At 31.7% G+C, this 26,460-nt stretch overlaps 1 protein-coding gene across 1 annotated transcript; it reads left to right on the top strand.

Moving 5' to 3' along the window:
* The first annotated feature begins 6,626 nt into the window (after positions 1-6,626).
* On the top strand, positions 6,627-24,670 carry LOC128987344 (uncharacterized). The gene is made up of 3 exons (XM_054408142.1): positions 6,627-6,711; positions 10,363-10,462; positions 22,989-24,670. The coding sequence occupies exons 1-3, from the start codon at positions 6,697-6,699 to the stop codon at positions 23,834-23,836; spliced, it is 963 nt and encodes a 320-aa protein (XP_054264117.1). The 5' UTR covers positions 6,627-6,696; the 3' UTR covers positions 23,837-24,670.
* The last annotated feature ends 1,790 nt before the right edge of the window (positions 24,671-26,460 follow it).

The raw sequence follows: 26,460 nt of genomic DNA, 5'->3' as shown, positions 1-26,460 counted from the left end.
TTTATTTTTATATATTGTAACGTCAATATGAAATCCAAACCCTTCTAATTTATGGATCTTCTAAGGGTTTAGGAGCGAGAAGGGTTTAGTTGAAAAACAGTTTCCTAAGTAGAATGTTATGAACAAACTTTAAATCCTACAAGTGCTTATAATGCTAATTTTGATAATCGCTTAAACAATGGTTAATGCATTAATTTAAGAGTATTTAAAGTATTAGTGTATGCAAATATGTTTGTTCATCGCAGCGAAAATGTGTAAGTCTTCTGTATTATTTGAAACCTAAGTTAAAGAATAAAATTGTGAAATTTTTTTTAATAAATGTATACAATTAAAAAAAGTTTTATGTGGAACTGAGCATTATTTTGCCTTGCCCCTGCTATTGTTAGTATGCAAGAAGGTACTCGTACAAGTCTTGTATTAGTGGCCTCCTACATCAGGCAGTCTATCTTTCGTTCTTCTTATGTTTGTATTTCTCCCAATAAGAAGCCTTAACAACTAATTTTGGTTTTATAAAAAATCGAGAAAATAAATAGGTTTGACAAGGGACAGGGATACATAATTTTAAAAAGTAGAATGTTACAGTAAACACCCTTGAGATTTAAATTTTTAATTTTCTGTTTGTACAAAAATATACTCTTTGTTATAAGGCATACTATATCAATTAGACCAACCACATATCAATTACATCAACCCCATATCAATTAGACCAACCGCATATCAGTTAGACCAACCACTTAAAAAAAACACACGTGAGCTGTAAAAGTTATTCAAAACATACATTTACTTATTCAATTTGTTACTGTTACCACTGAAACCAATTAATACAATTCGGTATTTCTCATAGACGCGGTACGTGTGAGAGCGTGGGGGCATAACATCGAAACATTGAGGTCGAAAATAAAACAGAAAAATTGGTCTTTGTACCTTTGGGAATCGTAGCCTCAAGAGGACTTTGGTACGTATTTAATGTTCACCTCCCATCTACCCCTAATATTTTCAATGCCTTTCTCATGGGAGCGATCCTGCCTAAAGGTAGAGTGTGGGACTTCGGTCTTCAAGGTCCCGGGCTAAAACCCCACCAATCACCAATGTATTTTATCCAATTAATAATACCGTGACCTCAAGGCCTAGGCTGAAGTAATGTAAGAAATACTCTAGGTCTAGAGCCTAGTTAAAAAGCTCCTCTCCCGATCAGGATATGACCTTCATTACTTTGTCTTCACATCTCATCCTTCATCTGCTAAGTGGACGTCTGTATATCTGGTGGCACTACTTGAAATGCGTTTTGATGAGTGAAGGTTCAATTCTCTCATTGACACATGACCTTATCTTATCCATATAGTCTGCTAGAGATACTATGTCTGGATGTTTACTGAGCCGTCTGGTTTTTCGCCCCTTTTCATACTTCAGTCTTCATAATTTGATCAATACATTTTGCTGAAATTAATCCACATCATATTTCTCTTTTGTGTATATTTATTTATTTATCATAATGAAGTCAAGTCTATTCAATGATTGGAGGATTTCAACTTGAAATGTTGAATGAGATCGCGTGCTTAACAATAAAACCAGGCGTTTTCCTAATGGTCAGGCCTTCTTTCACTCTCTATGTCAAAATATTTACCTTTACTTCGAAAAATGAATAAGTGTCTGAATATTAATTCATGATAATAATATTCTAATTGCAGTCAACTACATTGCATTAAAAAGTAAAATACATAAACTACGTAATCAGATTGTTGATCAGTTTTTTTACATAATCAGATAATAACTTACGTAATAATGTATCATTATTTCATACAATGGGTTGGATTACACTTGTAAACATTTAAAAACTTTGTGTTTTGAACAAGTTTTTAAAATTTCATGTCATCTTTGCAGTTCTCATCGGAATAAATTCTTTTAAACACAATAAATAAATATTGAAGCTTAAGACACCTATTGTATGTATATGTATTTTATCATAATATACTTCAATTACATAAGGTTGGTTTTTATTTATTTGTACAAATTGTGCCTAGTAGGCTACTACAAAACTATCACGTATTTGCATAGAATAAACAATGATTGTAGCTTAATGTTTTATTAATATTATTTATTATTCATTTATTTGTTCATAACAAACAAACTTTGTATGTGTACTAACTCATATAACTCTACAGTTATCTATTGTTTTTTTTATACCTAGTTTTCACTCATAAAAATGAAACTAAAGCTACTTACTATAGTAAGTTAAAATTACTTGTTGATGAAATCCTTAAGAAGCACATACTCTGTTTAAAAAATACTTTGTATTAATAATGGTATTACTGCAAAGTCAATCAGCTCAAAAACTTCTTTCAATCCAGACGATTGATTGGTAGTTTCTAAACCATTGTTATGTCAAGACTACCTCGTCATATTCTCTCCCGAACCCAAGTATTGGTTCATCACAACATGTTATACTCTATCGGTGGTTTGGAATATAGTGTTACGCCAACTTTATGTCCTCATATTCCCTTCTTGTTCTAGGTACTTCAATGTCTTGGTTCATAAATGTTGTCCTTTATCAAGAGTTGTCCCTTCGATAAGTCAGTAGCGAAAATCATTCTATGTGTTACTGTAGCCTTCACGTGAGCTTCATTGATTGATATAAGTTTTAATTTATTTTTTGTTTATATTATCGTTCAATTTGTAAGCCTGATTAAATAGTAATGGAGCAGAAAAATTCTATTACAATAACATTTTAGTTCTTTTTACATTATGAGTAAATAGATTTCAATTTAGATCAAGGCAAAATATTTATTACGAATTACGCATTTCTGCTTAAAATTAGGTTTGGTGATAACATAGGAAATATATATTCTGTTTCTGCTTTTAGGACTAATGAGTTGTTAGGGCTAACATTTGATTTTTCCTTTCTTTGATATAAATTTAAAAATCAACAAACTTGTTTATTATTTGCTATGTTTGTAATTAACTTTGGAGTGGCTGAAATGTAGAAAAGAGGTTTTCCTATGTTAGGAAAAAAGTGGGACTGTTTTTTTAGCTATAAATAAGTCTGTAATTGTAATACCTGATGAAAGGTCAGTTAAAATTATAAATTATAGGGCAAGTTACCCTGTTAAAAAAGAAAGGTCTTGTTAAATAAATAAAAAACTTGAAGTAAAAAAAATCAATCACTTACGTATAGTTCTCTTTATAGATGATTATTGTTGAATTTTTATTAATCATGTTGTTTTTTCTGTTAAATGTTGACTTCAACATATTTCTTCATATAATTTCTTTTGCACACTGGCAGAATTTTAGATCTGCATTTTGGCTTTCTTTCTTGGTAGGTTTTCACAACATGTGTTCTTCAATATTTTTGAAGCAGGCCATTGCTTGACAATTTGTACCAGGGATAGTCCGGTTGGTTTTGTTCCACATGCAATGATATAGTGATAGCCAATAGTTCAACATTCTTTAAGCTATAGATTTTATGTTCTATAATTTGATTTAGTAAGATAGGACATGTGTTTATTAAAATTGAATTCAAACTGAAACTTTAATAAGTACAACAGAATTATAGGTTACTGATTAAAATGAATACAAACTTATTCTTGAAATACTTGAATTGTTAGATTTAAAAGATTACAACTATTAATAACATTTTATTTAATTCATTCAAAAATAATATGCTATCCTTGAAAATGAATAAGCTATTTACAACATCCCTATATCAATAAATACTTTTATTTTGACGAAATTACTGCAATATTGTTTTACAAAATAATGAAAATTAAAGGTATGATTTCAGGTTTTAAGTAACCTTCAGGCATTCACGACAGACTTCGAATGTTTTGTAAAACAAAACAATGATTCACCGCAGAGAAGATCTGTTGTTGGCAGAAACCAAGAGAGGTGAAGAAACAATTCACCTCCACTTGACGAGTAAATGTGTTGTACAGCTTCTTGTAAACAATATCTCGTTCCTCTGTAGGATTCAAAACACTTGAAACTATCATCCTGTTAATTACACGACATTCATCACAGTAATTTATTTAAGCATTAATAACCTTTAGTTAATTACCAATAGGTCCGCTCGTAGATTATTCATATTATGATTAAAATCCATCTTAGTCACCAAAGTCGGTGTGTTGATTTTTTTATCAATATAAGCGTTGTTTATCAAATTGATAAAGTTTGCTTAACAAGATGAACAAAGCTTATGCTTGGGAAACCAATTGTATTTACTAGAATAACTTAATTTTCGCAGAAAATGTAGATTACTGGTACGTGTCCATTTCAACGCTAAAACCTCATTAGCATTGTGAAACGCATACTGTTCTCTTACAAACAAAAATATATTTTTTTGTCTTCTAATAATGACAAGATTCAAAAACTACTTCATCAAGGATGATAGATAAAAAATTAAATTAAAATATAATGTCAATTTCTCTTATAAATTATAAGCCAAACTACTAAACTCACAACGTATTCATTTCATTTTTAGTTTATACAATAAAAGATAACCTTATATAATCTAATTTAAAATTCAAGTTTTTTTAGACAAATAAAAGTCCTGTTCTTAGACATATCATGAAATAAACTACTGCAAATTAAAATCCCATTGAAACAAAATACCATTGTATTGTCTTAGTGATTCTATTAATTCTCTATGAATGTTTATAAAATGCTATCAAAGCTAGCTGTTAAAAGCTTTATCTCTGCTATATTTTCATTCATTTAGTAATGTGGCCTAATATCCATAAAGAACTTTTAGAATTTTAAGTGTGTTTGTCACAAATATATATATATATATATATATATATATATATATATACATTTATTTTTTATATATATAACGTGTGTGTGTTGACTATAGCTATTTAGAAATGGTAGAAAATTACTTACCATAAAACTATGAATTAAGTTATTTAAATTGTTCCACAATTTAATTAAATATTTGTGCTTTCATACTTATATTTCTTCAGTTTCCTTCAGTAGTCATGGAGTACAATGTGATACAAGGGATCAAAGACTTGACTGTTTGCCTTTATTGTTTTAGTCAGGAAATATTCCGCGACGCATTCAAAGACAGAAAGTAAGACAAGAATTGAATTGCTTTTCCAGATCAAGTGTGTCAATATAAATATGAGTATTTCTGAGCTTCGAAAACAATATCTTCCTTTTCAAACATGAATATTTTATTGCACTTGTATGTTGTTTGTAATATAATGTCATTATCTAATAATATTTTTTTATAAATTTGAATAATATCTTACTAATCACATTGTTCTGTTAGGCCAAAAAGATTTTTGCTTGAATCACCGAACAATATTTTACATAAATTTTAACTAAAATCACTTAGCTACCTTAGACAACTTTTTTCAAGTAATAAGTCAAGGTGACTAAAATATTATAGCCTATGAACAAATTTTAACTACAAATTAAACGTTCTCTTCTCAAACGTTGTTAATAAGACGAAACAATTAATCGTAGTGAGGAGATATGATGCTTTTTTAATCAGTCAGTAAAATTGTGATAGTTTTAATATAACATTATATACTTTTAATAACTCTATAGTAATAATTCAAAATTATTAAAATTTATTGCAGGAGGATGCAATATATGCATGCAACAAAAATGCCTTTTAGATAGTGTACATCAAAACGCTGTAAACATTTCGTAAGGACCAAACTATCAAAGGGAAAAATGACTACATTACTTGCCTTTTGACTTGCAAAGTCGATTTATTTCTTTTTGAACCGTTTGAGGTAGCAATATTTTTACATATTACATACCAAATACATAGAGATGCCGAATTGTAAGACGTTTTGACGTTAGCTTAGTGTTTTATATGCGAAACCTGCATCTTTAACGTTAACTGCTTTTGAAAAATGTTAGAAAACCTCCATTTTGTAACATACCTAGATCTTATTCCGATTTACTTCAATTGCATTATGATGACACAGCATTGTGTATAGATTAATGAGTACACTTCCATAAAGGAATTATCTATTGACTTATGGTAAAGGAAGATTTCCAGCGTAAAAAATGTCTGCTTATCTGAGAGATCTAAAATTTGTCTATGTAACTTAGGTGGATTCCGAACCCCTGAGTAATATCATTATCTTACTTACTTACTTACTCCCATGGCCATAGATACCCTAGGTGGTATTTGGCCTCGCCAACAAGTTGCCTCCGACTCTTCCTGTTCCTTTCCTTGATCTTAATTTTCGCAAATCTTTCTTCACCTGGTCTAATAATAACATTATCACTTAGCTAAAATCCACTGGTGATTGGTTGGGTTCTAACATATGTCTCTAGGATAGAATCCCTGCTCTTTAATCACTACATCACCAGTACTGAATAAATCGGACGTATATTATATTTCTTTGAATTTTTGAAAAATTATCAAACGGTGTTTTGAAAATACTTAAATCTCTATAACACTTTTCGCACCTTTCCCATGAAACTCTTGCATCGATCAAATTCAGCTACAAAAAGTTAACACGTAACATGGTTACAACGTATAGTACTTGTAAAAAATCAATTTCTGACTTTAGCGATCGAGCATGCAACAAGCATGTGTTATGTATAAGAAGTGGGAAGACGGTGTTTGGGCGCTGGAGTTGACTGGAGTCACTGGAGCTACTGGAGTGCTGGAGTTAGACACGCACTGGAGCACAATCAGTCACTCTGTGGCTGCTGGAGGCTACACACAGCTACATCATGGCGGCTACGGTGGTGAGTACAGAGTTTATGGGGATTGTTATGGGGTTTATAGTGGTAGATGCTACAGTATATTGGTGACCGTCTACTTTGGTTTATGTATACAGTAGTACAGTTAAGAATACAACTGACCAACATGAAATAATAAATATACACACAGACAACTGTAAAGGGTAATACCATTATGGTGAATTTATTTTGTTGAGTCGGAACATTAACTCATGTGAAATAAAGCAAACACAGTAGGTGTTACAGCATACCGGCTTCTGTAGTAAAACCAAATTCTATAGGTTTTCATTTAGTTTGTGGTGTTTTTAATCAGTGAATCGGTTCAGTTAGGACTGGAACTAACATCATGAAATAAAATAAATACAAATAGTACACTTCAGCACTGTGTGTGCACAGAACATAATATGGAGTATCATTTGGAGTTCGCAGTTGTTTGATATGTTAAAACTAATACAATTACTGCTATATCTAAACATTTTATATGAATGCCACACACCTCAGGTCAAAAATAGTGTAGTTACCTTAGCGAATAAAGTATTTATAGTTTTTCCATTGGGTTTATTGAAAATAATATTGTTTTTGTTTTGGTTCTTCTAACATATAAATAAGAAAAATTCACAAAGGTATACGCTTTATGACGTTAGCCATGTTTGGAGTTTTTGGTAATATCAGTTATGGATTAAATGTTTGGTTATATTAATAGCCAATGTTGGCTAAGAATTGTCAAATAGTTAAAGGCTGGTAATAACAGCTATAAACAAGAAGGTTGAACGAAAAAAGAATTGTACATAAATACACTCAACAATCTATCTATTTACTACTATCTATCTATCTACTATCAAAACAATCCAATTTTATTAGTTACAGTTAAACTAATACAGTAGTTAGCGTAAGGCAGTCAGATAATGATTTGACATACTTTGAAACCCTCAATGCCAAAAAATAATTATTTAATTTTTACTCCCTCAATAGAGTTAAAGGTCGATTCACACACATCAGTTACGAAACGTCACAGTCCAGTCACTTCAGGCACGTCTCAGTTAACAAATATATTCTTTAATGGAGTTTCTAATTTGCTATCTACACTCATCCGTTGCAGTTCCGCCAGCTGTTCTGACGGCGTCCGTCAGTCAATTTCAGATTTCTTTTCACCGATATTTGTTTATTGTTCTGACGACTGACGGACGTATTTGAGGTTAGAAAATAGTACTTTTTTTATTTAAATGATCGAGTTTATATTTAAATTATTGTTTGTATAAATCATAAATCATTTTATTTTACAACCAACGACTGACGATGAAAATTTTATAGAATATTGTGTTTTAATTAAACATTTCTGACTGTAACAAGACTCTAAATAAAGTGACGGAAGAGTGACTGAAACCAAATGACTGATAGTTTGACTGAGAAATTGCAGATGCAACTGTGACTGGACTGTGACTGGACTGATAGGGTGAATCGAACTGTATAAAGCAAAAAAAAGTGCAGTACTTGTTTTGTAGTGATAACGAAATAATTCCTTTGCAGCATCAAACGCCTTCAACCAACTATCACGATTGTAAGTAACATGAGATAAATAAATAAAACCTTTTAGCTAAAAAATCATTTTGTTTTAAACTAAAGTTTGTTTTTTGATAGAATTGTTTTGTAATATATTATTGTCTTTTATATGATTTAACGAAATGTCAAGAACACTACCAACTAAAAATCCAAATTTCTAACATACAAGTTCAAAACTAGTTTCTATAGAAAAAAATATGTAGGAATTTCACTACCAACACAGAGGTACAGAACTCGGTTTAATAGTAAAGAAATATCCAAGAGACTGTCCACTGTCACAATGGAACTGTTCTGCAGGTGACAGAAAGCTGTAAAATGTTTACAGCCACTTCTCAGGGTTAAGGAAATAATCAACATAGCTTTCCGCTTTATTGTAATTACTGTCAATGCTCAACAGTACGTTTAGCTCCCAGATTAACTATTAAAATTTCTCTTTCGCCGATTTTCACTTAGTATTTTTTACGTAACTTTCACAACTACGTTTAGGGCAAGTCTTAACCAAGTGAATCGTTTAGCTTCTTCGTCCAGCCGACACAATTTGAACACACAAACACACACAATTTGATTAGATTTTTTTTTATTTTTAGAACATATTAAGTAGCTTAATGGATATACTGTGATGAAATTGTATGACGTTGCTATACATGTATTTATAATGTTGATGGCAATAAATGGATTTGATTTGATTTGATTTGATTTGAATCAATTGTTACAGGTTTTGAACTCCGTTCAGTAGATTGACATAGATAACCAGTATGTTTTACTCTGTGATTGTACTAGCCTATCTTAAATTTATAAAACCATATGTAACGATTGAACTATATATCTATGTATTTAAATAAAATCATGTTAAGTTTGCGATTGTTTATTTCACTCACCTACATTACCCGGTTTATTCTTTAATGATATCTTTTAATTTATATCTCAAACGTGGTACCTAATTAACAAACATTAGGTATAATTGAACAAAAATTTCAAATCCAGAGTTTCCTTCGAATGATTTAAGGAGGAAAATATAACGCATTCAATTGTTCTGCAGCTTTACAATTTCATTATACAGGGTGTTAAAAAATGGTTGGGACATATTTTACCTAGTGATTCCTTGGGTCAAAATAAATAGAAAATCAATTATAACATTTTATCCAAAACCGATTCGTTATCCAAATATCCGATATTTAGTATTTTTACATACAAATATTAATCATTACACTTTTCCCACCGATGTTTATGAAACTTGGTAGGCCTATGTATGTTAAAGTAAGAGAGATCCATCTTATAAAAAAGATTCATCTTGGTTCACCATAAAATTTCAAAATGATGGCCATTTTAATTTCTTAAACCTAAATTACTCAAAAACTGCTGATTTTATGAAAAGATGCCAAGAACACTTTAATTTAGCATTGTTAATTCAAAAAGACCAAATAATAAATAGCTGAAATATTACGATTTTAGTTGTAAAAGGGGGCAAAACTGACCAGATAACTCTTTTTACCCCATTTTACAACTAAAAATCTTAATATTTAAGCCATTTCTTTTTCGAAACCGTTGGATAGGGAATTAAAAATCCTAAATAAAAGTGTTCTTGACATTTTTTCATAAAATCAACCGATTTTGAGTAATTTAAGTTTAAAAAATTAAAATGACCGCCATTTTTAAGTTTTAAGTTGAATGGAGATGAATTTATTTTCTAACATGGGTCTCTCCTACCTTAACATATATACCTAGTTTCAAAAACATCGGTTGGGAAAGCCTAAAGATAAATATTTGTATGTAAAAAATACAAAATGGTGGATATCTGGTTAACGAAGCGATTTTGGAAAAAATGTTATTCTTAATTTTCTATTTATTTTGACCCAAGAAACCACTAGGTAATATATTTCCTCACCTTTTATGAACGCCCTATATATCGATTTACATGAGTTTGTTTTTCTATAAACCCTACCCTGAAACTACAAATTGCTTAAACTCGTGTTGCTTCATTGGTATTTCTCGAATAACCTGGACTAACCACTCATAGTATTGTTTTATTTTTTTACCACAATTACGTAGTTTTATACTACTTTAAACCGTGAACAATAACCCTGTCTTTGTTTTTAGGTGAAACTTCTTCTTCTACTTACATGTCTACACCAGAACCATGCGATTACTCCTGGAAGAGCGGCGGACAACGCTGTTGGATACAGCAGAATAGTCGTCGGTAAGTGGCATTTAATTATTAAAATCATTAAATCCCAACATAAAGGTTAGTATGATCTTGGATTTTATTTGTTTAAGGTATACTTTGGGTCTAAATAAAATCTGGAGTGTTTTAATTTGATGTGTATTTCATGTGATTTTACAATTAATTGTGTTAAAAGGTCAGCGTACACGAATTCGTTTACAAGTAGATCGTTCTATTTGGTCTTTGTTAATAAAAATAGTTGAAAAAGTAAAACGCAATAAATAGAACTCATACAACTAAGAGTCGATGGACTTGAATATATCTTAGAATATTATTTCCGGCTGATTTATACGGGTTAGTAAATATAAAACATTGCTATGAACAAACATACCAATTATTATGACACCATGGCAATATGTTCTATTCATTAAATGTACAATTCATAACAACTGTAAGCTAGATGTAATGTTTTATACCACGTCTCAAATCCAAAGTTAATTTTGACTCACGCTGTATTTTAACTGGTTTCGATACAGGTAATTAAACAAAGCCAGTTTATCTATGAACATCAACAGTCGAACTTGTTTCAAAAATATCGCTACACAAATTAAATACTTCTGAGATAATCCAACGATTGTGTTTTCAGATGTAAAACATGCAGTCATGACGCTGAACTGTTGGCTCCAATAATTTGGTCGAATTTCTTTCCTGTTTTAAAATAAACAAAAAGTAACACATTTATAACAATTAGGTATTGTTGGCAGTATACGTTGACTCCTCAAACCAACCAAGTGGTTAATCAATGGGTTTTGTTGTATATCTTCGGTCTATATACAGTAATTAGTACAACAATTACCAAAGAGTTTTTACCCTTTCACTAAATTTTCTTTAATGTATATGGATTTTGCATTAATTGTTATGTCTTGGAAACGAGTTTTTCAACCTTGCAAAATAAGCAATATGTGCAAAGACGCCCTGTTATTTGCATTGTTCTGTTAACCCTCAAAAATAATAGTGACGGGTTGCACTATTAGAACGGCTGCTAGAAGGACCGGGTTCGAATACAGTACCACCAATCCTATTAGATTGTTGCTTTATTTTATGGTACCAGTGGATCAGAGCTCACACTTTAAACAATAAGTTTACCTTTCTCTTGTATGAATAACATAAAAATATATGACTCAGCTGAGTGGGATTTCTCCACTTCGAGCCCAACTTTCTCTAAATCCATTGCTACTTGAACAGATAATATTTTAAAATTTAACATTGCATACATGCATAGCAACAGTTTTTTAAATAATGTGTTTACTTTCATAGTTTATAATGCATTCAAACTATATTTAGGTATAACTAATCTATAAATGTTTAAAATATAGTTATTTATTTTGGCAATACCTTAATATACAATACTTCTACAATGTTGCCCAAATTACCTTCCTACTTGTGGTACTACTGGGTTGGGTACTACTTACAGAAGTAAAATCTTAAAATCACAGTATTATATTTTTCTTAGCTATAAAAAGGCTGAATATTTTTGCACCATGAAAATGCAAAAAGTAAGTAAATCATCGTTGATATCTACTTCAGAACTATTTATTTGTAGAAAGCTTAAATAAGTGATGAAATTCAGCTATTTTAATCGTTACACATGTATGTTGGATAAAAGCCTAGTGGTAGAACAGAGTAATTACGATATAGTTTATCGCCATTTTGGTAATTATCACAACTAATCTTCACAAACAATTAAAATGAAATGCGTTTTAGATGGTCTAGAGCTTAGAACTAATCTGATTGGTTGAACAGTTCAAGTAAATCAGAGAGGTTAATGCGAAGCGCTGAGTTTGGGATTTTGGCAAAGAGAACCCAAAGTTCTTTCTTTATTTGGTCTTTGGCCGTTTGATTATTAGAGTAGTTCACTCCATTATTTCGATCAAAGTTGGATAATTTTATTTTATTTTGTAAATTAATGTTGGAACAGATAATTTTTTTATATTTACATTAAAAATGTGAATGTTTTAGGTTTGATCTTATTATTTAACTTTATCTTTGTATGCAAAATGGTATAACTATTGTTTATGGTCATATTTTTTATGTATTTATACTATACACTTAACACATGAAAACAGTATGGTAGTTTATTATAAATAAATACAAATAGTAATTTTACCGTATTAAAACCCATTTCTTACAATTCCAAACCCGCAATGCTACAGTTTAACTGATATTATAATCATACTGACCAAATTATTAATATCATATCATATTATTAATCATACTGACCAATTATACTTAAATTTAAAATTCAATTTACAGGGTTCAGCATTTGAACCCTACCCAACCATAATTTTATTAGGACCTTCGCAGTTCAGTTACATAACATAAATTTAGTTCAAGTGCAAATAAATTGTCCCTAACTTCTAAAGTATTTCATATTTTGCTTCAGTACTAATTATTTAGTTTTGGTAGATAGGTTTTTAGTGTACGTAAAGTATTGATCCGGTTTAAACAGTAGACCGCCTTTACACTTATAGACTATAGAAGCTTCGACCGTTTCAATCGATTTCGATGATGCAGTGCAGTTTGTCCGAGCGAGTGTGAGACCGCGTGTTTGTCACGTTGTCACGTTGTCATATTGTCACGCTCGCCCGTGACAAAGGACAAGACGTGTGACAAAACGTGGCGAGTGCATTGACAAACCGAGAGAAACTAAAGGCGGAACTCGGTGACTGCATGTCGCATACTTGGCTGTGAAATTTTATGGCCCAGCTTTAAGTAAGATAAAAAATGCAACAGTTGAATACAATTTTTATCAGGGCTTAAATGCTTGGACAGTTAAAGAGTTTTTTTTTTTTTTATTTTAACTAAGAGATTAGGGGTTTTTGGTTTCCTGGATTGAGTAAAATTATTTATCTAGCTTTGTTAATGAATATGATGAGCTGTTTCTTCAAGCAGGAAATTTATTATAAGACCAATTATCAAGGACGGCTAAGACCAGTTTTGAACCATCAAAATAGTTCAGCCTCTTCTTAGGAAAGAACCGGTTACTTTCTAAATCCTAGGTGATCACTATTATGCACTCAATTACCGGGCTATAGCTGCATTGCCTTTGCAATAGGTTTGATCTATATATTTGTTTTGTTTTGTAGTGTTTTTTATTATTTATATTTATGATCCCTTTAATTTTATTATTATTCATTAAGTATTATCCGTGCTTTTACAAAGTGGCTGGAACGCAGGATATGTTTTAACTTCATAGCTAATGCTTCGAGTTATTTATCATACTCTCCGAAGTTCGCCTTTAAATTAAAACCACAATTATTGTTGTTCATGGCTTTACCCAGCCTAAGACAGGAAAAAGCAAAATATTATAGAATTATGATTATTGTAGAAACTCAACGGCAAAATGTCTAACAAATACAATATACAAATTAGAGTTTTTTTTTTTTTTTGTATTTGAGACAGTATTGTGACTGTAAAATATTTTACATGTCTTGACGACATGCAAAGTTGCATTTTTGATAGCAAAATTTAAAAAAATACATTCATTGCTGATAATATCTCGAATATTGACAACTATTATACAATATTCTCCCAGAGGCTGGGTGTCTGCAAATACTGACCACGGGTAACGTTGTTATCCATTGTTCAGCGTTATTGAAGGTGGAGTTCTGGCGGCAAAAACTTGTCACTTTCCCGCCATTATGCAAGCCTGAATCTATTGTTAGACTCTCGGCTGCAGTTTGCACGATGTTGCTTTTGAAGAGCTTTTCTGATAAAGCCTGGGAATCAGTTAGAATATAAGAAACATTCTTTTTCTCACGGATGTAGTAGATTTTATCAAGCATATATAATATATTGTTGATTTATACTATTCTTGATATAGTAATAACCCTTAGTGCATAATTTTAGTATGCATACTTTATTCAATAAAGTCTATAAACAGCACCTGGATATTTTCGGTGAGATACAAGTCTGGCACATAGAATCATAACTTTTCCTGAATCTTTACGATAAATTTTCATTCCTTTTTTTTATTTGTATTGGCATAACTAACAACTGTCCAAGTCTACGTTTAATTCTTAGCCGTACTGTGTTTCAGTAATATTATTCATTTTAACCAATATTATTATTTTTTTACATATTGAAAGTATATTTAATTTACATTTTAGTGAGGTTTCTATGTATGTGAAGTAAAAACATTTGTATTAACTTTTATTTTCAATTCATAAATATATTTTTTTAAGTTTTTTTAAGCAAATATGTCAAAACATTGTTATACTCTGCGAGAGCTTCTTTTAAATGCAACAATGTTAAAATGCTTTCAGCTGGTAAATAGGAAGTCAATGTTGTATCAAAAGTCAATGATGTAATACATAATCACTAAAATACGTGTCAATTTGTCGAGTGTTTTAAGCTCAGTTAGTTTAGAATTGCGTAATTTCTTCCTCGGCCCTCAAGCCCTTGTCAAAGGATCTAGTCATTTAAATAAAAGTTCATAATACCAGATATACTATCCCTTAGGACGTATGAACTTTACGTAAATTACCTATCCTTTGAAGTATTTAATAGTCTAAGTTTAATAATCAATTATACGTACTTTTTTATTTGAAACCGTTTCTGAAAACCTAGGTATTATTCCATATTAACGCCTTTAAGAAGACAAACCCAATATCAGATCAAATGAAGATACATTCGGTTAAGATAGATACTAGAAGAAACTGACACAGGTAGTCCAATAACCTTCATGTAAAACTATAAATAAAGTACTGTAGTCATGTGAAAAAGGTTGCCCTCAAAATTCCTTTGCAATGAATAATACCATGTAATATTCTTCTGAAACAATATGTTGTAACTCAAGGTGCTACAATTAAACTAAGATAATGTAATTTGAGATATTATCAGATCGTTACAAATACTACACGAACATATTTTGAAAACATGCTAGACCCTGGGGGTTCGCGGACCCAATTTAAGAGTTTCTTATCTCTTGAAAGATATATTTCAGACTTTTCGTGCGGGCTGGATTACTTTGGGATGAGAAATCAATTTCATCTTCCTTTCCTTACTCATAATCTACTTTTGTACCATTCCTTATGTATTGGATTGCAAACATTTAGCAGGTGAAATACTCAAGAAAACGCAATAGAATAGTAGGCTACATTATAGTTAGGCAGTAAAATAAAAACTGTGTACCTTAGATAGTCTTGCTAACGTTATATTATTTATTATTTACTATGATATACATATATTTACAAGGTAGGAATTTCAATTGCACGAATGCAATTACCAATTAATCGGTATTTTAAAAGAACACTTATTTATTAGTATAAAAATTATGGAAATGTGTTTGTTTTTGTATAATTAATATTATAAAAGGTACAAATCGTAATACGTTTAGCAAAGAAAGAGTGTATTTAAATAATATTATACAATATCTAAACTGTCGTCAAACTCGTTTCATTAAAGTTCTCTATAAAACGTGGGCTGAAAAATACTAACATGTATGAATTTCCACTATACTGATTGTATCATTAGTTATAAATCAATGATTTTATCAAATTATTGCGATGCAGGATTTTAACATATGATGAAAACATACTGGTTAGTTTTGGATTGCGATTATCTTAACTGGTCTACACCATTTTCTATTTAAATGAGGTAAATCTTATCGTGATAATTTTCCACTCATAGCATACTAAAGGTAGTGCTTATAACAGTAAAAATAAAAAAAAATACTTATATCGTAAGCAGTTAGCAATTTGAAATATGTGTTATTAAAATGGTTTGGGTAAAAATAAAAATAAATCCTAATAACACGTAAAATTAGCCTTAGAATAATTTTAACGCTTAAGTTAAAACAGCACTTAGATTTTGTTTGTGGAACCACTTCACAGTTTTGGAAAAAACTGTTTAATATGTTTTGACAAAACTAATTACACCAAGGATTTCAATGATATATTTCTTTCCCGAAATGTCTTTAGGAACAAATATCCTAAGGATTTATGGTGTGTACGGACAAAACGAGACTGTACAACTGGGTTCTTTATTTACTTGTAATACATATTTATAAAAAAAAATGAAAACTAAATATCCGTATGGAATAACAATTATAAAAAAATATGGAATGTTGCGAAACACCTACACAATGACGATAAGATATATCGAGAAGTTTTGGATGACGTATTCTATTTTAGTATATTTTCATAACACTTAATATAATGGTATTTCCCACCATTTTCCATTTAATTTCTTATAAGCTGAATAAAATAAAACCAGGAAAGAATTTTGCTAAAATAATTGGCTCTATTATCAGGATAAGTCTAAAATTTATTGCTGGAAGGTTTTACAGTAAATATTTTGGCACATCATAGATTAGAGTATGATGGACATACTCGATAAATGGCGTCCTTATTCTGAATTGCTGAAGCTATTATTGTTCAAATAAAGGTTGTATTGTAATTCATGTGTAATCTTCTTATCAACACACAGTTTACACAGCTATCACTTGTGCAGGACAACGTGTTGCAAACCGTAGCGGATTGACAGCTAGGAAAGCAGGCCTCCGTTTACATAAACAAAGACTGTGACAATCTGTAAACATGTGAGCAACAGACGTGGCAACATGGCGAAACATTTTTGCAAACATCAGCAATCCCTCAAATTACAAACTGTTTTGTAAAAGTAACCTACTTACAACATTTTATGAGGTAATCCTATCTATTAATAGGCAAACATGTTTCTTGAAATCATTTTGTCTCAGCTCGTGTGCATCGCAGGGAAAATCTACGCATACTGTTAGAATATTTTCTAGTTGAGATGTGCAGAATCCCTTTATAAATTAAAATCGACTAAAAAATAAGCACACAAAATAAATTTGAAATTTAATAGAAATTATCATGGGCCTTATGGGTTTCCATGCTGGTGAGGAAATGTAAACAGAAAATCAACACAAATTCCAATGACATGTTTTATTTACAGCATGGGGTAAAAATAGAGAAGTCTCTACATTACATTTTTTTCGAGTTTTCAACCAATGGACGACCTCTAGTATATATTAATGGGCAAGCATGTTTCTTGAAATCCTTTTATTCTCAGCTCGTGTTCATCGCAGGGAAAATCTACGCATACTGTTAGAAAGATATTTTCCTGTAGAAATGCAAAATCTCTTTGTAAGTTAAAATAGGCTAAAAAATCACTAAAAATAAATTTTTAATTTACAAAAAATCTACATAGACCTTATGGGTTGCTTTCGTCCTGGTGTCGAAATAACAACGAAATATAAACAGAAAATCAAAACAAATTATAGAAATTCCTGTCAAATGTTTTATTTAAAGCGCGGGGCTAAAATAGAGAAATCTGTACAATACAGTATATAGTATATATGACCACTGGACGACCTCTATATTAATTAATGTACATGGTTCATAAAAGAAGAAACATAAATAAATTATTGCGAATTTTGTTTTATTTTATCTGTTTTTTCTCATTAAAATAAAAATATTTTTCCATACCTTGGTAATCTGAAGTTTATTTCTTCCCTAATATCGATTCCAAAGTCGGAACGTTATCAACTAGGTTACGTTCGATCCCCATGTTAAATTTGTAGCCAGCTTTTTTATCAAAATTGTCGTAGTTGATGTGAGCCACCTACAGATTGCACTGATACAGATTACTGACTTCTGCCAGTTACACGATGGTTTTTACCAAGTCAAACTGATTGAATGACTTATTATGAGCTATAGCAACTGTTATGACCCAGTAACTATGTCAGTAACAACAAATAAGGTACAAAATAGAGTTTTAGACACTAGAGCAATCTGTGACTGCCTCACACAACTAAATTAGTTTTTAGTAAAAAATTGGCGACATATAGATGGGATGTCTTCTTCTGTATCCAATAGTCACCGAAACATTTAAAACTTTACATTTTCTCTTTAAAAGGATTTTACCTTGACCATAAAACAGTGTATAAACACAAAAGGTAAACACTGACATGCATAGAAAACTATGTCTTCCTTCTTGTGTTTGTATTCTCTTTTCTCCTAGTCATTCTTGAACAAGTTAATATTTATACACATGGGCGTTATTTAGGAAGAACGTAAAAGAATTATAAAAAGGGGAATGCCGTTAGCGTCTTTAACATCGGTGCGAGAGGAGTTGACTAATTTTCCTAAAGCTAAACCGATTTGATTGGTTCAAAATTGAGCTTTTTTATAAATTGCCATATACAAAAACATCAACACACAGTCAATTCACACACAACACATTCACAGTCAATTTATTTAACTAAACTAACTCCTTTTTTAGTGAAAACTAATGTGAACATGTACCATTAAATAATCCAATTTTAATATTAAAGAAATGTGAATCCACATTTTAATTTTGTACCAATAAATGTTAGGATAAATATAAAATATAATAATTTGCGCCTGCCTAACGTTGAACCGATTTTAATCCGTCCTTTGATAGCTGACGTGATTGCGTTATAGGGCCAGAGAGATTAATTTCATATTCGGTTCTCGTAAATGTAATATACTCAAAAGAGAAATTCCCCTACACGTTCGTTTGATGTAGGACAATAGTATCACTATATTACACCACTAAACATAGCCTTTTGTAGGTAAAAAGTGTATAAAACGGATTTAATCATCAAATGTGATAGTTTACGAAAAGTAAAATAAAGTATTATTTATGTAAAATCTTATTATATGTATTTTTTTGTAATATTACTTATGTTGTAATCATGACAAAAAACTTTTGAATATAGAATTATATCTTGGTATTAAATATTTCACTAAACATCCAACATATCTTAATTAGTTAAGTGAGTATCATCACAAGCAAAATGATTGATACTTTTATACAAAACGTAGGCCTATTTATTCAAAATAGCGTTATAATAACGGGTGGTTTATAGTAGATATCATAATAAACTCAAAATAAATTCTTGGTGCAAATAACGAAATGGAAAAAAGTTACAGTGGTTAATCAAAATACAATTAAAAACACTTTTTCTCATCTACAAAAGCCATTAAATGTTTACCTTAGAGTTTTCGTCGTCGTGCATTATCAAGTTAATGTAAGCAAGGATTTTTATGTTAAAACACAAAGTACGTTTACTCGTTAAAAGTTGTACATTTTTGTCTCTTACTAGAATTGGCTTGAATTTTACGTTAAGCTCTAAGCTACTTAACATGCTGTTCATTCTAAGCTATTCAGTCGTTGAGGTAGTGAAGTCAATAATCAATGGTTTTAAAAGATATTTTTTACATTTAGTCTCCAATGAATAGTAAAGTTATCTACAACAATTGTCACGGTACATTTAATAACAAAAAGTACGCTAAATATACATCATGAGTATACTATTTGTAAGACGAAAGGTGTTTTTGAATTTGCCAGCAATAGAAAATTGCCAAAAATATAAAAGAAGAAAAATCGCTATTTATTTAACAAAGTGTTTTGGTCAGGCAATTAACATGTGTGTTTTGTATTTTCTTATATATTCAGGAGAAATTATACACTACCCAAACGGAAAGTATTGCATTGGTATAAAAGAGGCTTTCGACAACACTTGAGCGTAAAAAAACCCTTGACAAAAAACAACACTATAAACAAGCCATAAAATTGCAATAGTTCGCTTCTCGTTTTCAGCTTGGTGCTACTGATGAGTATAAGTTTTGAAGGATACAGACGGATCAGTATTGTATATGTGTGGTACAGTCACACCAGGTCAAACACCATAGAACACTGCAGATCCAACAAATGCTGTCCTAATAAGATTTTCTAGGGGATTATTTGTTCTAACTAACACATGAGAGAATGGCTTTCACAGCTTACCGTTTTGTGTTTATCTGTGTGTGAAGGGAAAATCTTGTGTATCCATAAATACTTTTATTTATTATAACTAATCAACAAAAGTTTTTCTCTGACTTAAACCGTATACTGTACTGTATTAAATCCATACAATCAACATCCATAGGAAACATTTTGTCGAACAATTTGTCGATGATTGGTTTAAAAATTTCATAAAATAATCTTGATAAACTTCATGAATATTGGTATTTGATTAATAAATAAACACTTGACGGTGTGAATAATATTGCAACGCTAAAAGCACAATTATCTAGCTTCGCATCGCAAAACCACTGCTTGACAACGCAAACCACATCCGAAGCCGAAGTTGATTGATTTGGCGGTGATAGAACCAACAACCTTACACTCTAGAGTCACGCGTTACTCGAAGGACTGTGAGGCAAAGTTGTCAGTTTCGGGCAACTCTGTGAGGCAACAGGTTAATTGAGGCTGTCTGTTGGGCAACTGTGGTTGGGTGTTGGGTGCTACCGAAACAGACGACTCAATGACTGGGAATTGTCTCAGTCTCCTTTAGTTTCGGTGTTGTGACCTTGATGGTGTAACATCTCTAGTATGGTCATAGTCTAGGCAACGTCTCGATTAAAACTGTGCGTGCTGGTACTGTAATAAAAATGTTACAGAATACTTCATTTAATACTGCTTAATGGGACCGGGATAGAGGTATTAAGAAATAAAATTGTTTATGCAGGAGAAATATCATGGTCTATTGCTGATTTAAACTACAAATAAAAAGTAACATAACCAAGATTGTGGGTATAATAATTTATAAACATTATAGGGATTTTAATTGATCTATATCCAATCGAAAAAGGTTAAATAAGAGATGTCATTAAATTAGCAGTTGGTTACGCTGTTTCTTTTGTTAAAATCTAACTCAGTAACTCTTAAAATGTATACAAATTGGACAAGCATTAGCACAATAAGATAGGAATTAAGTCAAATGAAAAAGCTTTTACAGGTATTAAGAACAGTACAATAAAAGCTTTAGCCGTAGTTCTTACGGATCTTGTTCTAATTAGCCCAACATTAAGCAGATACTAAAAGAACTCCTTTTTACTCTGTAGAATTTCATTTAAGTCTTATAAATCATTTTTTCCGTAGGATCTCTTATATATAAAATAAGTTTTTTAAATATACAAATGTGTTTTAGTTATCGGAAGTAGTTTATGAGTTTTGGTGTGAAATGACTATGAGCACTATGTTATTATAATCAAGGTTTATATTTTGGGAAATTAAAATATCCAATTAGTAAACTAAGACAACGGTGTTGAAACATCGTCGTTAGGGTTTCAAAGTTTTCACCGTTAACTTCAATAACTATTTCTTGTTGTTGGAGCTGTTCCTTGTTATATGGTAAGGGTCCTTGGATCTATAGGTTTTGAGCCGATAACTCTCAAAGGTTTTTGAAGTAATTTTGTTTTCAACTAGACACCAAGGAGCAATAATCATCAGTTTGATCGTAATTGATTATTATCAAGCTGTAAAAAGTAAATATATTTATTATTTATATGTAAATACAGTTAAATTACAAAAAATAAATAAACACAAATACTCCTCTTATATTTTTCTATGTTCAAATATTTAACCTAACTTAAATCTAAAGAAATATTTATTTCGCCTTAGCAAAATAACTGACTGAACAATACGAGATTTTTTTATGATGTCCCCTTTTTGGGTTCATATGTTTAGAACCACTTAGGTGTTTCACGATCACATAGGTAGTAGCCATTAGGGATTGACTATATTTTAACCTGTGGGGGGGGAAGTTTTTGGCACTAATCACCAAATCGCCCACTTAGACCCCTAATCCTTCAACCATAGTAAGATTTTTGCTTTAAAACGTTTTGGTACATGTGTGTCCATCAAATCGTCCTTAGTTTAAAAATATTGAAATATGAACCTGATAACCAATTGACGGCGTTCTTCGTACTTTATTGTTTTCTTCTGTAGAAGTTTTAGCGAGTTATGTCTTATCCTCCGATTATCTTTCGGCTCAATTTCGCCAGTGAAGTAATTTATGCAGTTTATCCTACGTTAGCGACACGCCAGGCTCCGGCAAATCGGCTGCCATTGTTAAGCAACCACAGTGAGCCGCACTAGCTACGGTTAGACGGGGATTGTTCCTGGCCAGATTATAGCAACTATTACCATAACACGTTCTGCTTTTTGTTAATATTTATCTATTACTGGTTACATAGCTCAGTTTATACTGTGGCTGTATAGATTCTAGGTTTTAGATGTTTGCAGTGAGTAAAACTTTTACTCTAAGAGTAAGTGTGGTTCAACAAGAACAAGTGCTTTATGTGTTGCCATTCGTAGTGATATTTTGATTTTGTACATTAATAATATCACAATACTGTAAACATAAATCAGCATTTTGGAATCTTACTTAAAGTTTTATTTGGTTTATTTTGACTCCGATAAATGGAATATCATACAGATATTCTGTACAAAGACTATGTTTGGTTGTTTAAAACAACCATAGACTAGAGCATTTATTTTGTAAACAACTGCTGAACATCCATAGTTCTCGTAGATAAATTTGTCATCAATTATTTTAGACCAATGACAAGTTCTGTGTTACTGATTGCATAAACTACTATGCAATTGTGTTATAACCGAAACCTGTTATAAACACGAGTGTATTATAGCCTACTCTTGATATAAAATTTATTTATTTATGTTACAGCCACACCTGGCATGAGAAGGTACACCTACGACATCGCGCATGACCCAGAAGGTAGAGACTTCTCAATCGACTTCAGCCCGATAGACAGAGACCTGGACCTGAACAATTTCCTTCCTGAGCCCGAGGGGCGATTCCTTCCTCAATACGATGTTATTCCGGTCACAGACAACGAGGAAATTCAACTCCACGTGAAGCACCCAACACACGAAGAAATGGAGAAAAGTTCCAGGGCGATTCAGAATGTTCATGCGGCCTACTCGAAGAAACCTCCGCAGCCCCAGAAAGCTATGCTGGAAGACTTCGACCTGGGTATTATGGGCTATGGCGACTTCATGGACCCTCAGGATGAGCATAGAGTGAACAATCCAGCTTACGTTTCACACTCTCCAGTCAAACAATTCCAGCACCTTGGGCTTAGACCAAACATGAGGTACAAGCAGTACCTCACTCAACCTAAAGCCCCTTACCTACCCAAGAAACTTTACCCTAAAGCAGTGCCTCAAAAAGCGTACGTGGAGAAGGTAGAAACCCCTCAAATAATGTACGAAGCTCCAATAAAGCTTCAGAAACCATTGTTTGTACCTGCTTTTGACGAAGGACGACTGAACGGCTTAGCCGATAAGGCTTACAGCAAGGTCTTCATGGCTCACGGGTTTTCAAAGCCTGTTCCAAGGTTTTACCCTAAACAAGGATTAGAAGGGGAAGGGATCGATATGGCCAAAACACTGTTTGTACCAGTAGTTTTAGTGCCTGGTTCACAGCAAAAGAACAAAGAAAGCATAGACCGTACAAGTTTAGCAGCTTTTGAGCCTAGAAGAATTGTTAAGAAACAAGTACAGTATCAATAATTTAACGGATGTGTTTCAGCATAAGTAAAGCTTTATTCTTATATGAAGTAAATGTTTTATATTTTCGTATGATATGTTGTTTTAGTCATTCAAAGAAATTCCAACGGTTTTCAAAAGAATAACTAAAATTACAAATATTTCATAGTAAACCACTATTTATTTCATTACTTTATTAAAATTTTACTTTGTTTTTAGTTTTTTGACATATTTTTACGAAATTAAATCACTAACAGTAAAATTACTGTGTTTTTTATACTCAAACGTATTTTTATATAATATTTATGTAAATATACGTAAATTTAAAGTATTTACACATTTTAAATCCATGTGTGTAGCCCCTGAGCTGTTGGACATAATGTAAGACTAAATTACTTACGTAATTCCCGTCACAGCTCAATAAAATATGTCTATTCAGGACATGTTTCGGTGTTAAAACACCATCGTCAGCTTCAGGTACATAGTGTAGAGTTGATCAGTTGTTAACATCGTCAGAAGATAAACACAGTACGGACATGAATAAATACATAAAACAATGAAACATTTAAAAAAACAGGCCTGTTCTAACAAAAATGACCGACCACACAGGTAGCAAGGGACAGACTATACACTATACAGGGTGAATAAAAAGTCAAGACCCCCCCCCCCTCTAATATTTTTCCAAGTTAATATACAGAGATATCCTTTTGGTGGTCGAGCAATCTTAGCAGGAAGTTTCATTTTATCATTTTGAAATTTTTGAGTGTCCCCCAAAAAGGGGGATTTGGGGAGCAACTCAAATATTTTAAATGTAAACCCCCTTCAAGTGACACCTCATTTTGAAGTGTTTACAAAAACTTAAAGAATGGTGAAAACTAGAGGTCGCTGTCTTATCTCTATCCAAAATGGTAGCCCGTCAAATGTTGTGGAAAATCAACGGTAAAATTTTTAATATTGGCTGCCATTTTGGATAGAGAAGAGATAGCGAGTTCTGGTATTCACCATTCTTTAAGTTTTTGTAAACACTTCAAAATGAGGTGTCACTTGAAGGGAGTTTACATTTAAAATTTTTGAGTGTCCCCCAAAAGGGGGATTCAGGGGACAACTAAAGAATTTTCATTAGAAACCCCCATCAAGTGACACCTCATTTTGAAGTGTTTACAAAAACTTAAAGAATGGTGAAAACCAGAGCTCGCTATCTCTTCTCTATCCAAAATGGCAGCCAATATTAACAATTTTACCATTGATTTTCCACAACATTTGACGGGCTACCATTTTGGATAGAGATGAGATAACGACCTCTAGTTTTCACCATTCTTTAAGTTTTTGTAAACACTTCAAAATGAGGTGTCACTTGAAGGGGGTTTACATTTAAAATATTTGAGTTGCCCCCCAAATCCCCCCTTTTGGGGGGACACTCAAAAATTTCAAAATGATAAAATGAAACTTCCTGCTAAGATTGCTCAACCACCAAAAGGATATATCTGTATATTTACTTGGAAAAATATTAGAGGGGGGGGGGTCTTGACTTTTTATTCACCCTGTATATATTTATTATTGACTCTGTATATTTTATTGAGCTGTGACGGGAATTACGTAAGTAATTTAGTCTTACGTTATTTACACATTTTCTTGTTGTGTATGTCCTGAAAAATAAATTTAAATGTTATTAAATTTGTGTATAACTATCAAGTATTAATTACTCAGTTTTGAGAAAAGCTAATGGACTCTATGATGACTAACTATTATGTATATACATCGTTAAGCATTTTGTTATTGTTATGTTTTGTTTTTATATTAGCTTTATAATAACTCAATTAAAACGTTGTGTAAATAAAGTTTGAAAAACTGTGTTTGTTTTATTTCAGCAATGTGCAATTACACTAATGATATTCAGAGCAAGAACCCAATGCTTGTGTGTAATTAAAGTTTGAAAAACGGTGTGTTGTTTTATTTCAGGAATGTGCAATTACGCTAATTGTATTCAGGGTAAGACACCAATTTCCTGGAAAGTCGTTATCAATTTTCCAGCAATATCTTCCCACACGCTCAAGTACGAAGGCTTGACCTAGATATTGGGTCTTGCGCTAAAAACACACACAAACTTCCAATAAGTGTGATCAAAAACATCTCTACACTTAAGCCCACACTACGGCAGTATTTATTTAATTGGTCGTGGGATGGCATGTACTGTATTTAGGATTTTCAGCATCAAAAAGCTGTTAAAAAACAGGTAATACCACATTAACAATTAATTGTGTAGATTAATATATTAATAAATATATGTAATACACAGTGTGTAAATAAAGTTTGGAAACAAATATTTATTTAATTCACCGAAATAGATAGAAATGTTCTGTTTGTGGCGTTGATTGTTAACAAAGGTTCCGCATTCGTTTCCATCAAAAATATGTTTTCACCTCCCTAACAAGGTTTAGGGTAGGGAGTAACTTATTTTGTTTCAAACAGCGACCCCTATTGAGTGACCCCTCATTTGGAAAGGTTTTGCAGGAGAAATTCAATGGTGCAAGCCCGAGGTGGATATCTCACCCCTAGCCTAAATAGCAGGTATTCCAAAATTTTATTTATTTGAAAAAGTACCAATTTTACAAATTATATTGAAACAAGTCTGTATTTTTTTACCGAAA

The sequence above is a fragment of the Macrosteles quadrilineatus genome, unplaced genomic scaffold, assembly GCF_028750875.1.
Source record: "Macrosteles quadrilineatus isolate MER2022 unplaced genomic scaffold, UCM_ALF_1.0 Scaffold_2__2_contigs__length_208266976, whole genome shotgun sequence".
NCBI classification, from domain to species: domain Eukaryota; kingdom Metazoa; phylum Arthropoda; class Insecta; order Hemiptera; family Cicadellidae; genus Macrosteles; species Macrosteles quadrilineatus.
Note: the sequence above shows the minus strand (reverse complement) of the source record. Positions and strands in the feature narration are given on the sequence as shown.